The 15928-nt window shown below is 49.8% G+C and overlaps 1 protein-coding gene across 1 annotated transcript; it reads left to right on the top strand.

The window, feature by feature from the left end:
- Window positions 1-1067: 1067 nt before the first annotated feature.
- Serpinf1 (serpin family F member 1) lies at window positions 1068-14111 on the top strand. Its single transcript, XM_052195144.1, has 8 exons — window positions 1068-1141; window positions 5878-5965; window positions 7525-7723; window positions 8215-8370; window positions 8851-9054; window positions 9988-10130; window positions 13091-13301; window positions 13739-14111. Exons 2-8 carry the CDS (start codon window positions 5885-5887, stop codon window positions 13996-13998), a joined length of 1254 nt encoding a protein of 417 aa, XP_052051104.1. The 5' UTR covers window positions 1068-1141; window positions 5878-5884; the 3' UTR covers window positions 13999-14111.
- Window positions 14112-15928: the final 1817 nt, after the last annotated feature.

Raw genomic sequence — 15928 nt, forward strand, 5'->3', positions numbered from 1 at the left:
GGGGGATTAACCTGGGGTCCCCATCACTGCTCCTGCCTGTGCTTTAGTTTTGAAACTGCATTCTGAGTTCTAATGCTCCAGGGCAAGCTGAGTGTAAGTGTTCTCCTGTGTAGACAGCCTCCTGTGAGAGCCTCCTCTGAGGGTGGGTGTCCCGGACACCACATTTCTTCCTCTGCTCAGATGTTTCCCCACAATCCTTTCTTTTCTTGTAAAGATTTTGTTTGTTTGCATATTTTTTTTTCAAGATACGGTTTCTCTGTGTAGCCCTGGCTATCCTGAAACTTACTCTGTAGACCAGGCTGGCCTCAAGTGCTGAAATTAAAGGTGTGTGCCACCACCACTGGGCTAAGCTTTGACTTTTTTTTAAATCTCTCTCTCTCTCTCTCTCTCTCTCTCTCTCTCTCTCTCTCTCTCTGTGTGTGTGTGTGTGTGTGTGTGTGTGGTACCTGAAGAGGCCAGGAGATGGCATCAGAAACTCTGGAGCTGGAGTTACAGGCAGTTGTGAGTCCTTGGTGTGTGTGCTAGGAACAGAACTCGGGTCCCCTGCAAAAGCAGCCAATGCTCTTAAACACTGAGCCAACTCTCTGGCCCCCATTTTCAATCTTCAGAACACACAGACCTTCAGAGCAGTCCCAGTCCCACTCCTTCCCTTCCCAGGAGAGGGAAGAGAATCATCTTGCTCCCCAGCTGCAGGCAGAGCCAGAGCCAGCTGCCCGGAAGAGCCCGCATCTGCACCCCAGCTCACTCTCTGTCTATGCAGCTTGCTTCTCAGTCAATCCCTTCAGATGTTCAAGTTCAGACTCATGACCTACCCCAGGCTGGCCCAAGTGCCTCTGAAGTTAGCCATCGTGTGGAGGGTCCCAGTGAAGATAGATAAAGGCCCAAGGGAGCTGTGGTGGGAGAGGAGGGTGACGTGAACATGTGGTCTTGGGGCCACACAGCGGAAAAGGCAGCAGTGGGTTAAAGTTAACACCAGACAATGATGCAATCACAGATTCCAAATGGAGTCAGGTCACTTTAAGAAAGGAGTAGCTGTAATTTGAAGCCTGCTGGACGCTGGGTTGAGAGGCAGCTACTGGCTTCCCTGCTTCCTGGAGCCCCTCAGAGTGCAGGCTGTGAGAGGAGCTGCCGCAGACCACAGGTAAGGCAGCTCCTGGTCTAGCCTGGGGAAGACAGATATGAGAGAGGCTCCCTGGCTAGAGGAATGGGAGTGGCAGGGGCACCCCAGAGAGCAGACAAGAGGGGTGCAAGGAAGTGAAGGTAGGGTTATGGTAGCTAGCCCCTGCAGTTTAGGAACCACGATGAACAGGGGGAAGAGAGAATTGGGGGGTCAGAGGGCCAGGACTCTATTGGCCATTCACTATATACCACTGCGACAATAGGAGAGGCTGGACAGGGGTTGTGAATGGAGCTGGGAGACAATGTGGGGTTGGAGGGTGGGAAGCAGGGAGCTAAGCTCTGGGACTGGACTCAGCAGTACCCGAAGGGGCTATAGTGCTCAGGCTGGGCTCTCCCTGGAGTTGTTTCCACCAGCAGTGAGCAAGGAAGGCGATGTTCCTGCAGCGCAGCCTGGCTCCATTCAGATTGCTGCTTTAGAACCATGGGTGCTGGTTCTACAGCTCGGGCTGCCCGAGTCCTGCGCGCATGGGATGCACTCTAGGTTGTCCGGCTGGCTTCCTCCCGGTCTCTCTTACCAAGTGAACTGGGAGACAAGCAAGGTCATGGCCTCTCGGGTCTGTGGGGTCTGGCTGCCTTCCTGCGGCCCTTTTATTCTGAGGCGAGCTAGTGGTAGCAGGGAGTGCTCTGAGTCAAAGAAAGGAGCGGACTTCCAAGAGCCAGCCACTGTCTGGACCTTAGCTGTCCATCAGTTCAGCCCCTAAGCTGAGGGGGATGGGTGGGGGCTAGAGAGTTCTGTTCTCCAGGGCTGGCCTTTCTGGGGTGTTGGGAGGTACAATTATGGGGTGTCTCAGGCTGATTCATATTTCAAGATTTGAGGAAAAAAACAAAAAACAGCACTCTCTGGAGTTTGCTCTCCCTGGAGGTTGCTCCCCCCCCCAAAAAAAAACCCCAAAAACCAAAAGACAAACTGTCTCCTGGAATGAGTGGTGAATCCACGGGCCAGCCAGACTGAACCCCTGGAAACAGTCCTGAGCCAGTGGAGAGAGAGGTGTCCTCCCCTGCACTGTCCACATGGTCACTGCCATGTGGCTTGAAGGCAGCCTGGCTGGGGCCGGGGGAGGAGGAGCGACGTGTTTGTCTCTCCACTGGGTTTAATCTGAAACACATGTACTGGCTCCCACTTGTCTTCCCAGCTTGGATGTGAGGCCACAGCATCCCAGTTTCTGTGCATCTTGATTTGGGGCACATGGGAAGGACAACCTTGGCTCAGAGGGGAGAATCTTGGCCCCCTCCCCATACCCTCCTCCCCCTGTAGCCTAAAAATCTGGTTTGGACACTGCCCTTTGGCCGGGATGGCATCATTGTCCTGGTGCCCCTGGCTAGCCAACGGCTGCCTACGCAGGGAAGTTATTGCAGCCAGGGCCTTGCATATGTCCTGTGTGACCCCTGCTGTAGACCCTCACTTTCTGCCCTTTAGGGACTCCACTTCCCTTGTTCCTGTGGCTTGGGGGGTGGAACATTCAGACATTCCCTAGCACTTGACCCTGCTTATAGCTCTTGGGCCAGCAGTGGACCTCTGTTTCTCCCCATGCACCCCCGGTTTCCCACCTTCAATTCAGTCCTCAGCCTAACCACGTGGTAACAATAATCTGTGACTTAGACCCCAGAGGAACTCCAGAAGGTCCCATCTGCAAGTGCACTTCATTTACTTCCTGGAAGAGGGTCCCAGGGAATGCTGACATCTCAAAAAACCAGAGGGGTGACTTGGGTGGCAGGACACAGGCTGGGGGCCTGAATGTCTTCAGCAAGGGACACCAGAGACAGGGAAGGTCAACCTCCACCCATGGAGTATAACACCAAGGCCAGTCTAAGCACAGGAGACCAACACTTGTTGGTCTTTTCCCACCCAGGGTGTCTGGGGGTATGTCTACAGATGGCCTCTTGAGGCAAGGCTCAGCTGGGGGTGGGGGAGTGCAGGGGTGTGGGGTGTGTTGGAGAACTGCTGCCTGTGGTAGGTGGGGCTGGGAAGGGAGGGCCATAAGCCTGGATCTGCATTGCTTTCTCTGTTGTTCTAAGGGGTTTCCTCCCTGAGCAGCAGGGCGGCAGGACACAGAGGTCCCTGAAATTCCTACCAGGAGATCTGCTATAGGTGAGGGGTTAGAGAGAGCCAGGCTGGTTCCTGCTGGTGGTGCTGCCAAAAGCAGGGTGAAGGTGGAGTCTTTCCCTTGTTGCCCTCCATGCACCACAGCTGTCCCGTGGATTGCCTGACTTAATGTTAAAGACTGTACCTGACGATGGCAGACTCCTAACTTCTCAGATCAATTTTTTTTTCTAGGGAAGTCAGCAAAGCTAGTGATGTATGTGTCTGGTGGGGGAGGGCACGTGTGTGTGTGTGTGTGTGTGTGTGTGTGTGTGTGAAAGGATGATGTGCGTGCTACAGGATGGGTGGGGTACACTAGCACAGCCAGTGGTCTTTTCTGACTCGTGGACACTGTCCCCTCCCTACTCCTGACCCCAGGGGAGCACAGGAATGATGTGTGAGGACACACAGCCTAAGCTTCAGTTTTGTCTTGTGGTCCAAGTGCCAGACTGGAGTCTGAGCAGAAAAAGGCGTTGCTTGGGGAGATAGAGGGAAATGGGAAGTCCCACCAAAAACTGGTGTTGTCTAACCTGAAGGCAGGGAGGGTCTCGGGTTAAGAGCTGTTTCCATGCTAGGAAGGGGAAGAAGACATGGCCCTTCACAGGAGAAGCTAGCTGAAGGGACAGCTGAGGGCTGGCTTCCTGACCCCTGGTGCTGCCAAGGTTTGTTGTGTTGTCTAGGCAGTTGTGACCGTGCACACCTGTAATCTCAGCACTCGGAGGCAGAGGCAGAAGGATCACATGCTCAAGGGCAGCCTAAATATAGTAAGATTGTCTCAAAAAAAGATGTTCTCATAGAACATAGAAGAGAACTAGTATGCTATGCTATGCCATGCTATGCTATACTACTATACTATACCACTATGCTATACTATACTACACATACTATACTACTATACTATGCTATACTATACTACTATACTATATTACTATTCTATTCTATACTATACTATATTATACTATACTACTATACTATACTATTCTAGTCTATTCTATACTACACTACTATACTATACTACTATGCTATGCTATACTATTAAGCTATACTATACTACTATACTATTCTATACTATACTGTACTACTATACTATTCTATACCATGTTATTTTATACTATACTACAATACTATACTATACTACACTATACTACTATGCTATACTATACTATACAACTATGCTATACTATACTACTATGCTATACTATACTACTATACTATTCTTTTTGTTTTGTTTTGTTTTTTGTTTTTTCGAGACAGGGTTTCTCTGTATATTACTGGCTGTCCTGGAACTCACTCTGTAGACCAGGCTGGCCTTGAACTCAGAAATCCACCTGCCTCTGCCTCCCAGAGTACTGGGATTAAAGGTGTACGCCACCACCACCCGGCTTATACTATTCTATACTATACTATACTACAATACTACTATACTATACTATACTATACTATACTATACTATACTATACTATACTATACTACTATGCTATACTATACTACTATGCTAAACTATACTACTATGCTATACTATGCTATACTATACTATACTACTATACTATTCTATACTATACTATACTACAATACTATACTACTATACTATACTATACTACAATACTATACTACTATACTATACCACTATGCTATACTATACTACTATGCTATACTATACTACTATGCTATACTATACTACTATACTATTCTATACTATACTATACTACTATACTATTCTATACTATACTATACTATACTACTATACTATACTATTATGCTAGGCTATACTATTATGCTATACTATATCATACTACTATACTATTCTATACTATACTATACTGTTATATTATACTATACTATACTACACTATACTACTATGCTATACTACATATACTACACTATACTATACTATATGGCTATGCTATGTTGTGCTGTGCTATACTTTACTGTACAAGGAGGGCTTTATTCTTTAGATAGCTATGAAGACCCAGAGTCAAGGTTTGGTTCCAGGCAGTACAGCCCTGGTTCATGTCCTCTTAACTAAGAATTGCCCTTGAAATAGAAGGGAGTCAAGCCAGGTTTGATGGCTCGCACCTGGCATTGTAGTACTCAGGAGGCAAATGGAGGAGGGTAGCTGCAACTTCCAGGCTAGCCTGGGCTGCGTATACAAGAACCTACCTAAAAAAAGTGTATGTGTCCTTAGCATAGGCTTTGGTCAGAGAACTATTGGTGGCTAGCAGGACTAGACCAGATGTTCTGTAGGCCTATGATCTGGGTTCTGCTCCCATCCTGAGCCAGGGTTCCAAATCCTACCAGATGAGCTGGCTATGTCCCCCCCCACCACCACCAAAAAAAAAAAAGCCTTGGTGTGTGTGTGTTTGTTCTAGAGCATTGTCTTGAGGCCTGGAGAGCCTGCTGCTGGGTCTTCACTGCCCTGGAGCTTGAGTGGAAGGTTGGTCTCCCGACAGTGCAAGGGCAGGTTAGGGATGGCGAACTTCAAGCTAAGGGTCCACTTCGGGGCTGAGAGCTGGAGGGAGGGGAGGCGCTCAGCCTGCCTGACTCTTGTCCCTGTGCAGTGTGCAGTGACAGGAGGTGTGTGGGTGAGGGGGTTGCTTGCTCTCTTGTTTCTCTTGTAGTCGCGGGATGCAGGCCCTGGTGCTACTCCTCTGGACTGGAGCCCTGCTTGGGCACGGCGGCAGTCAGAATGTCCCCAGCAGCTCTGAGGTCAGTAGGGTGGGGAGGTGGAGTTAGCATTTCTCCCAGCTTCTCAGCAGGCAGCAGAATAGAGCACAGGGGGGCGGCCCTCGGTCCAGGGGGCGCTGGCCTTCACTCTTCTAGGTCTTGGTTACTTTAGCATCAAGACAAGAATCTCCTCCCTCTCCTTTCAGGGTCCAGAGAAGCTGCTACTATACAGAGGAAGTAGGGGTGGGGTCATGTCACACATGGGGACAAGGCAGCTGGGCATATTAGACCTGGGTTGTGGGCTCTAAGTTTGGATTAGGGCTTAGTGACCTTAGACGACACTGTCTTGCCACTGGCCATTCACTTATTCCTCACCTACTAACTCGCCCTTCTCTGTTGGGGGTGAAGCCCAGCCCCCCTCCTCCCCACTACACTCGTGCTGTATTACTGAGTTCTATCCATGAACACGCACTCTGAGGTTGGTAGGTATGGATCAGAATATAAAAATCCCAGCACTCAGGAGGCAGAGGCAGGTGGATTGCTGAATCTAAGGCCAGCCTGGTCTACATAGTGAGTTCCAGGACGGCTAGAGTCACATAGTGAGACCCTGTCTCAACAAACCAAACCAAACCAAACCAAACCAAACCAAACCAAACCAAACCAAACCAAACCAAACACAAAACAAAAAACAAATTCTCCAAACCAAAAGCAACAGTGGCTGGAGACGCAGCTGGGCAACCGAGTACTTGCCTAATGTATGTGAGAGCCCAGCCTTGATCCAAAGCCCTGGAACCAAACAAAAAGCAAAAAGTCCCTCGCAGTGGCAGCTAGCTCATAAGGAAGAGGCTGACACTGAAAACAAATCAGAAAACTACAAATTCCCCTCAGGTCCCGGCAGAGGAGATGGCGTGTCAGGAAAGACAGGGAGGGCATCACAGCAGAGGCTAGGCAGATGAGGGTCAGTCAGCAAGCTGAGTAGGGAAGAGTCCTTTCTTTGGTGGTGGTGGTGGTGGTGGGGAGGTTCCCTGCAGAGGGAGGGGGAGAGGGATGGATGGATGGATGGATGGATGGAGGGATGGAGGAAGGGAGAGAGACAGACACAGACAGTGTCTTTGCAGGCTAGAAGTCAATCCAGAGTCATTCCTCAGTTCTGTCTGCCTTGGTTTCTGAAACAGGACCCCTCACTGATGGAACACACTGATTAGTTCAGGCTGGCCCATGAGCCTCAGGACCTCCCCATTTCTGCCTCCCCAGGGCTGGGATATAAGCATGCACCTCCATGTCCTGCTCTTTTCCCATGGCTTCTGGGGATTGAATCCAGGTCCTCCTACTTGCACGCTGGTACTTTACCTACTAAGCTATCTCCCCAGCCCTACGGTTTTTCTTTCAAAGTGGGCCAGGCTTCAGGCTCTCAGGTCACAGTTCAAGTCTGGCAAGCCCTTTTGTGTTGCCCCACCCCCTCCCACCACAGAGGTTATGTAGTCAGAGAGCACACACTCATTCTGACCTCAGACTGATGGCGCCAGGGACCAGAGGACAACCCCAACCAGGAGGCGATGCATTCACGGTGCCTCCCTACTGGTCCTTGTACTTTAACCCAGGGTTCCCCAGTCCCTGACAGCACCGGGGAGCCAGTGGAGGAGGAAGACCCCTTCTTCAAGGTCCCTGTGAACAAGTTGGCAGCAGCTGTTTCCAATTTCGGCTACGATCTGTACCGCCTGAGATCCAGTGCCAGCCCAACGGGCAACGTTCTGCTGTCTCCACTCAGCGTGGCCACAGCCCTCTCAGCCCTTTCTCTGGGTGAGTGTCAACTGAAGAAGGCCGCAGGTGGACCTGAATGTCCCCTACCCAGAGTCTCCATGCCACCGCTACCAGGGGAGCAGGAAAGGGGTGGTGGGGACTGCACACATAGTCTCTACCACTTTGTAAGTGGCACGCAACCTTGGTTCCTTCAGTGGCCTCCTGTTGTGTTTTGGTCATTTAACCAGGTTCTAGGGGACAACTGCCATGAACAGACCTGGTTCCTCCTCAGAATAGTGTAGGTGCCGACGGGAGAACTTCATCCTGCTCTTCTCTCTGTAGGTCTGGTGAACTTGGCCTGCCTGAGATCTTCCTAGAAATGCAGTCACTATTTCTTTCCGTTTCCCAAAGCTCTTGACCAGTTAAAACATCTGCAATATCGGCCTCCTCAGGCTCCCAGAGGATGAAAAGACTGTGTCTAACATCCCCGCCCCACGTGGGCTCCACGGGCAGTTACGAAACTGCCGCCCTTGTCCTGTTCTCTCTGGCAGGAGCTGAACAGCGGACGGAGTCTGTCATTCACCGGGCTCTCTACTACGACCTGCTCAGCAACCCTGACCTCCACAGCACCTACAAGGAACTCCTTGCCTCTGTTACTGCCCCTGAGAAGAACTTCAAGAGTGCTTCCAGGATTGTGTTTGAGAGGAGTCAGTAGCCCAGCCCACCCCACCTCTCAAAGTCTATGGAGTGCTAGCTGGCCCCCCAACTCGTAATGTTGCCTCTGCTTCTGAAGTGTGGGCACGCATCCTTATGTCTGGCGCTCAGTTGCTTTTCTGGCCTGGGTTGTCTGTATGCTCCGTGCTGTCTAAACAATAGGCTGTGTGTGCTCAGGCCAGGCCTGGCACTGGAGGGCAGGAAAGGGCCTGTGAGACCACAGAGGAACATAGAGGAAGTGGGCTGTGGGAGACAGCAGGAGCCTGGGAGGGCAGGAACATGAAGGGGAAAGGAATGGGTAGAATCCACTGTTCCCCAGCCAGGCTTTAGGCGGCCCGCAGATGCCCAGCAGGCCAGGGAGGATGCTGGGCATGGAGTTGGGGTCTGGCACACTTTCAGGGAGTTGGGGTCTGGCACACTTTCAGAGTGAGGGTGCTGACTCAGCTCTCATCTTTGATTTGTTTCCTCTCAAGAACTTCGAGTAAAATCCAGCTTTGTTGCCCCTCTGGAGAAGTCATATGGGACCAGGCCCCGAATCCTCACTGGCAACCCTCGCACAGACCTTCAGGACATTAACAACTGGGTGCAGGCCCAGATGAAAGGGAAGCTTGCACGGTCCACAAGGGAAATGCCCAGTGGCCTCAGCATCCTCCTCCTCAGCGTGGCTTACTTCAAGGGTGAGGACTTTTCCACTTGTCTCTGGCCAAGGGAGGACTGTGTGTGTGTGTGTGTGTGTGTGTGTGTGTCTGCACGCACGCCTGGTAATAGTGGTGAACATGAATGAAGGCTCTAGGCCAGAGGGAGATCTGAAAGCCGCAGTGCTTGGAGCATATGGGCGTATCCTACCAAGTGCATCTGAATTAGCTGATCAGTGAAATGGCTGTGTGGGGCTGGGCACAGATCTCTGGCTTTTGAGTCAGACCAGGTTTAATCCTGGCTTTGCCCATGAGCGTCGGAATCCTGTGTAGGTTTCTCCTGAGCCTGTGTCTTGGCCTTTGCTGTAAGGGTCACACAGCTCCCTCTCAGACACTATGATACACGCTGTCTTGCTCTTGGAGCAGCCCTGTACTCCTGGAGTCCCACCCCTGCTCAGGAACTGCTGTCACCTACCTGTTAACATCCTTCTAGGCAGTGTGATGTGTCAGGAGACCACGCACAGGCCACATCTGAGATCTATTTTATATAGAAAAGAGCTTGGCACAGGAATGGTCTGGCCAATTTCCATTTTAAGTTGCTTTGTGACCCTTTTATGGAGTAGTAGCAAGAGTGAATCCTAACCTAGAGGAAAGCCCTGGGATTTCCTACTCCAAGTCTACAGGGGACGGGGGAGCAGGCGTACACCAGCATATTAAAGGCCACTTTAAACAGAAGGAGCTTGGTGATCCAACTCAGAGAGAGAACACCCACTTATTTCTGAGTTGGCTAAGGGACGACAGCCAACACCTGTGCTACATGGAGCCCGTGGTCCACACCACACATGCTGGGACCCAGCAGCCCCTGAGTTCTTGCTGCCGACAGTTCAGGTTGCTTTGGCCAGTGAAGACACAGTGTGGTCCTGTGGCCTTTCTGGTGACAGTAGCTCAGGATGCTCTCTATCTGTTTCCCTCCAGGGCAGTGGGTAACCAAGTTTGACTCGAGAAAGACGACCCTCCAGGATTTTCATTTGGACGAGGACAGGACTGTGAGAGTCCCCATGATGTCAGACCCCAAGGCCATCTTGCGATATGGCTTGGACTCTGATCTCAACTGCAAGGTCTGTAGGGATGGAGGTGGGGAGGTCAGAGAGGGGTAGGGAACAGATGGCCACTGAGATCTGCAGGCTATCTAAATTTTGCTGTGTGACTTTGGGCAAGTTAATAACGTTTCTGGGGTTTTCCTTTTTGCTTTTTGGTCTTCTTCTTCCTCCTCCTCCTTCTCTTCTTCCTCCTCCTTGGCTTTTTTTTTCTTGAAGAGGAGTGAGAAATAGTTGTCAGAACTCATTCTCACAGGGTTTGTTCTGGGATCAAGGTCATGAGAATGGGTTTTCAAGATTTGGCATTCAGAGTTGAGGAGAGTGACGCACACCTGTAATCCCAGCAGTCAGGAGGCTGAGGGTGACCAAGAGCCCAGTCTGAGTTGTTCTTTGAGACCATCTCAAAACACACAAAAAGGGCTGCAATGATGGCTCAGTGTTTAAGAAAACTGACTGCTTGCATAGAAGTGGTGTCACACACCTTGAATCCCAGCACTTGGGAGGCCGGGGCAGGCAGAGCTCTGAGTTTGAGTACACAGAGCGAATTCCAGGACAGCCAAGGCTACATAGAGAAAACCTGTCTCAAGAAAACTAACCAACCAACCAAACAACTAACCAACCAACCAATCAACCAAATAACTCCCCAACCCCCAATAAAACCAACAACAAGAGCTCTGGCTGCTCTTTCAGAGCCCCGGGTTCAAATTCCCAGCACCCACATGGCAGCTCACAACCATTTGTAATCCCAGTTCCAACATCCTCTTCTGGCCTCTGCAGATACCAGGCATATCTGTGGGGTACAGAGAGACATGCAGGCTACCCCTCACACACATAACAAACAAACAACAAGCCGACACAGACAGACAGACTAGGTACTCACTGGAGCGTACACCAGTGGAGAGTGCTTGCCTAGTATGAGCAAGGTCCTGGGTTTAATCCTCAGCAAAAATGAAGCAAGCAAGAAAGGAAAAGCCTCGACGCTCAAATGATTATTTATTCATTAATTTCTTTCTTTTGTTTTGAGAGAGCCTCATGTGGCCCAGGCTGGCCTCAAATGTACTAGCCAAGGATGACTTCATATGCCTGATCTTCTGAACTCTACCTCCCAAATGCTGATACTGTAGGAATGTGTTTTAGTTAGGCTTTTATTGTTATGAAGAGACACCATGACCAAGGCAACTCTTATAAAGGCAAACACTGAATTGGAGCTAGCTTACAGTTTCAGCGGTTCAGTTCATTATCATCATGGTGGGAAACCTGGCATCGTGCAGGCGGACATGGTGCTGGAGGAGCCAAGAGTTCTACGTCTTGATCTGAAGACAGCAGGAGACTATGTCCTCTGTAGACAGCCAGGAGGAGGCTCTCTTTCTACCCTGGGCAGAGCTTAAGCATAGAAACCTCAAAGCCTAGCCCTAAAATTGACACAGTTCCTCCAACAATGCCACACCTCCTCCAACAAGGCCACACCTCCTCCAACAAGGCCACACCTCCTTCAACAAGGTCACACCTTGTAATAGTGTCATTCCCCATAAGCATTCAAACACATGAGTCAATTGGGGTCAAACCTATTCAAACCCCACAGTGCTGGCGATCACACACAGCTTCATGTATGTTAGGCCAGTGCTCTACCAAGTGGGCTACAGTCCCAGATCAAGTCTTTTGACAACTTCTCCCTTTAGAATTAAGAGCAAAGTTTTGACATCTTGTCACAAATGTCACACGCTGACATTCTATAGCTCTAAGTGCACCTGATTTCTTTCTGTTTTAAATCAGTATTTATCAACCTTTTCTAGGCTATGGCTTCTTTGGAAATCTAAGTGCTTGAAAGAGTGGGGTGAGGTGACACGTGCCTTTAATACCAGCCCCTGAGAGGCAGAAGCAGGTAGATCTCTGTAAGTTTGAGGCCAGCCTGGTCTACATAGAATATTTCATGGCAGAATAATAGAAAGACCTTGTCTCAAAAAACAAAAACAAAACAAAACAAAAAAAAACAACCACTCCTGGGGACCGGAGAGCTGGCTCAGCGGTTAAGAGCACTGACTGCTCTTCAAGAGGTCCTGAGTTCAAATCCCAGCAACCACATGGTGGCTCACAACCGTCTGTTGCTTCTTCCTTCTCCTGAGCAACAGTGTACTCACATAAAATAAATAAATCTTTAAAAACCCCACTCCTGAAACACTCTGGAGAAATGACATTTGTGTTTATCATTCCATGGTGCTCTGGGCAGCCCAGACACTGTGCTCCACAGGCCCTAGGTTCAACATATCTGTCCAAAGGATGCATTTTACTGTTCATTTCTGGTTCAAGGCTCTGGACAAAGCACGTGGTGGGTAAACGCTGGCAGGCTCTGGAGGAGATACCATTTCAGCTCCTAAGAACCAGGTCCTGATTAGTGTGGTCAACTTGACACAAGTTAGAGTCATTTAGAAGGGTAAAACTCAATTGATAAAATGCCCCCATCAGACTGGCCTCTGGGCAAACTCAGGAGCCATTTTCTAGATTAGTGATGGACGTGGGAGGGCCCAGCCCACAAAGGGCAGTGCTACTCCTGGGCCAGTGGTTCTGGGCGGTATAAACAAGCCGGCTAACGCTTAAGCCTTGGAGAGCAAGCCAGAGAGTAGCACTCCTCCAAGGTTTCTGCTTCACTCCTGTCCTGAGTCCCCTTAGAGATAAGAGGACAACCTGCGAACTGTCAGATGAAATAAACCCTTTCCTCTGCAAGTCGCTTTCAGTCATGTTTTATGACAGCAATAGAAACCGTAGACAAGCCACAAGCAAATGTTTGTTCATTGAACTTGTATGGGTTTTAGGCTGAGAAGAAAACTCCCTGCTCATGGAAGGACTTCCAGTGACCAGTAGCCTACTGCACAGGCTGGGGCTGGGGGGACACAAGGCTGGGGCCCCACTGCAGGAGAGGGGGAGGCAACTGTTGGTGCTTTTTCCTGGCTGAGACTAATCCGTGTGCATCTCTGTTGGCTCAGATTGCCCAGCTGCCCCTGACAGGAAGCACGAGCATCATCTTCTTCCTGCCCCTGACGGTGACCCAGAACCTGACCATGATAGAGGAGAGCCTCACCTCCGAATTCATTCACGATATTGACCGGGAACTGAAGACCATCCAAGCTGTGCTGACTGTCCCCAAGCTGAAGCTGAGCTTCGAAGGCGAAGTTACCAAGTCTCTGCAAGAGATGAGTATGTCTGCAAGGCCACTTGGAGCCTTCCACCTTGTTGACAGAACTGAGCTCTACGACTCTGTAGGGTGGCTTAGGGAACGGGTGACGCTATTACAGGGGAGGGGAACAAAGAACCACCTCCCATTAGACTCAGTCCTTGGGGTGTGGGGTGTGTGTGTGTGGTGTGTGTGTGGTGTGTGTGTATGTGTGTGTGTATGTGTCCCCATATATCCTGTAACAGCCCAAAACATTCTCTCAGGCCAGGTCTGGCTTCAGCCTTCTTGGCTGTACGCTCTTGGGCAGGTCACTGAGCCAGTCACGGAGTGCCTCGTACCTCACAAGTCACTGTGAGGTGCTCCACTCCTTGCTTTATTTCTTGAAAATCAGCTTACACCAACAGGGAGTTTGTGTGTGTGTGTGTAGTGGCGTTAATGGACTCTCTCTCAATCTCCACAGAGCTACAGTCCTTGTTTGAGTCACCCGATTTCAGCAAGATTACAGGCAAACCTGTGAAGCTCACCCAAGTGGAACACAGGGCTGGGATCGAGTGGAATGAGGAGGGGGCAGGGAGCAGCCCCACCCCTGGCCTCCAGCCTGTCCGCCTCACCTTCCCGCTGGACTACCACCTTAACCAACCTTTCATCTTTGTCCTGAGGGACACGGACACAGGGGCCCTCCTCTTCATAGGCAGAATCCTAGACCCCAGTAGCACTTAATGTCTCAGTACTCTACAGAAAACCCCAGAGGGAGGGCTGATTATACATTCCAGGAAGGCAGCCGGTAGCTTCAATGTAGCCTCTGCAATAAAAGAGCTTTTCCTTAAGTTTTCCTTAAAGTTTGCTTCTTCCTTCTCCTGTTTGAAGCTATGTTTAGTATGGAGAAAAACTGATCCTTATGAATTTACATACTCGCAACTGAAACCAGCCCTGCCTAAGCTCTGCAGAGTCACCATTTCCTGCTCTTGGAGTGCTGGTGAATGAGGAGGAGGACCGTCCGCCCAGGAGGGCACCTCCACACACAATTACTAACACTTGCTGTGGGGTTCCTCATCTGTCTCTTACTACCACAAATATCTGGGGAAATCAACAGCTGTGTTAGATGTCCCAGCCATGACTGCTCCCCTTGCTTCTGGGCACGTGGGGAAGCAGCCTTGTGACTTGTCTTAGGACATGAGAGCAAAGAGAAAACATGACGCCAGAGATTCCCCATGGTTGGCAAGCTTCTCTATCCATGGCCACTTCCCACCAGGCCTAAACCCTAACAGCCCTACTATCTTCTAATAGAGCTATACCAGGACCCAAGTTTTGCCTTGGGGAACACAATCCAAACCATAGCACATTTCCAAAACAACCAGACTAGGTTTACTTATGTATTTATGTGTGTTTATGCAGGTATGTGTTTGTACATGGGGTCACATAGGGCCCAGAGGACAATGCTGGGTGTCATTTCTCAGGAGATGTCTGCCTTTGAAAGTTAAAGAAATAGGCAGTGGTGGTGGTGGGGTGGGTGGAACACGCCTTGAATCTCAGCACTTGGGAGGCAGAGGCAGGCAGATTTCTGTGAGTTTGAGGCCAGCCTGGTCTACACAGTGAGCTCCAGGACAGCCAGGGCTGTTACACAGAGAAACCTGTCTCAAAAAACAAAACAAAACAAAACAAACAAAAAAAACCCAACAAACAAAACAAAAAACTTGAAAGTTAAAGAAATATATAGTATTCTCTCTCTCCCCCGCTCCTATGTTGTTCTATTAACCTTTGTATCAGTTAGTTGTTTTTAAAGATTTATTTATTTTATATATGTGAGTACATTGAACTGGCTTCAGACACACCAGAAGAGGGCATTGCATCCCATTAGAGATGGTTGTGAGCCACCATGTGGGTGCTGGGAATTGATCTCAGGACCTCTGGAAGAGCAGTCAATACTCTTAACCACTGAGTCATCGCTCCAGCCCCAGAAATATAAATGACTGAGGGGATGGAGAGATGGCTCAGTGATTAAGAGCCTCTTTCAGAGAGAACCCATGGTTTTGTTCCCAGCACCTACATGGTGGCTCACAACACTGTGTGACTCCAGTCTCAGGGGATCTGATGTCCTCTTCTGGCCTCCACAGGCACTGCACACATGTGGTGCAGACAGATGCGCATGTAGGCAAAACACCCATACACATATAATAAAAAATTTAAATGATGAGTTTGCATATGCATGTATATGTGTGTTTGTGTGTGTGTGTACCACAGCATAAAGATGGAGGTCAGGAGACAGTTCTGTGGGAGTTGGTTTTCTCCTTCCCTCTTTATGTGGCCCCCTGAGAATTGAGGGTTGCCAGGCTTGTATGTCAAGTATCTTTTCCCACTAAGCCACCATGTTACTTCTTCCTAACCCGTCCCCCCCATTCCCAAGACAGTTCTTTCACTGGCCTGACACATACCACCAAGTAGACTAGCTGCCTGGCAGCTGAGCCCCGTGGATCCACCTGTCTCCACTTTGACAATGCTGGCTCATAAGCAAGCGCCACCACACCTTGCTTCTTTTTATGTGGTCTCTGGGGTAGACTGGGTTCCTGTGTTTGGGGGGCAAGCTAAATGTTACCAATTGGGCCTATTTATTTTTTGAGAAAGGGTCTTAGGCAGTACCTGGCCAGCTGGA

The sequence above is a fragment of the Apodemus sylvaticus genome, chromosome 10 (assembly GCF_947179515.1).
Source record: "Apodemus sylvaticus chromosome 10, mApoSyl1.1, whole genome shotgun sequence".
Taxonomy (NCBI): Eukaryota; Metazoa; Chordata; class Mammalia; order Rodentia; family Muridae; genus Apodemus; species Apodemus sylvaticus.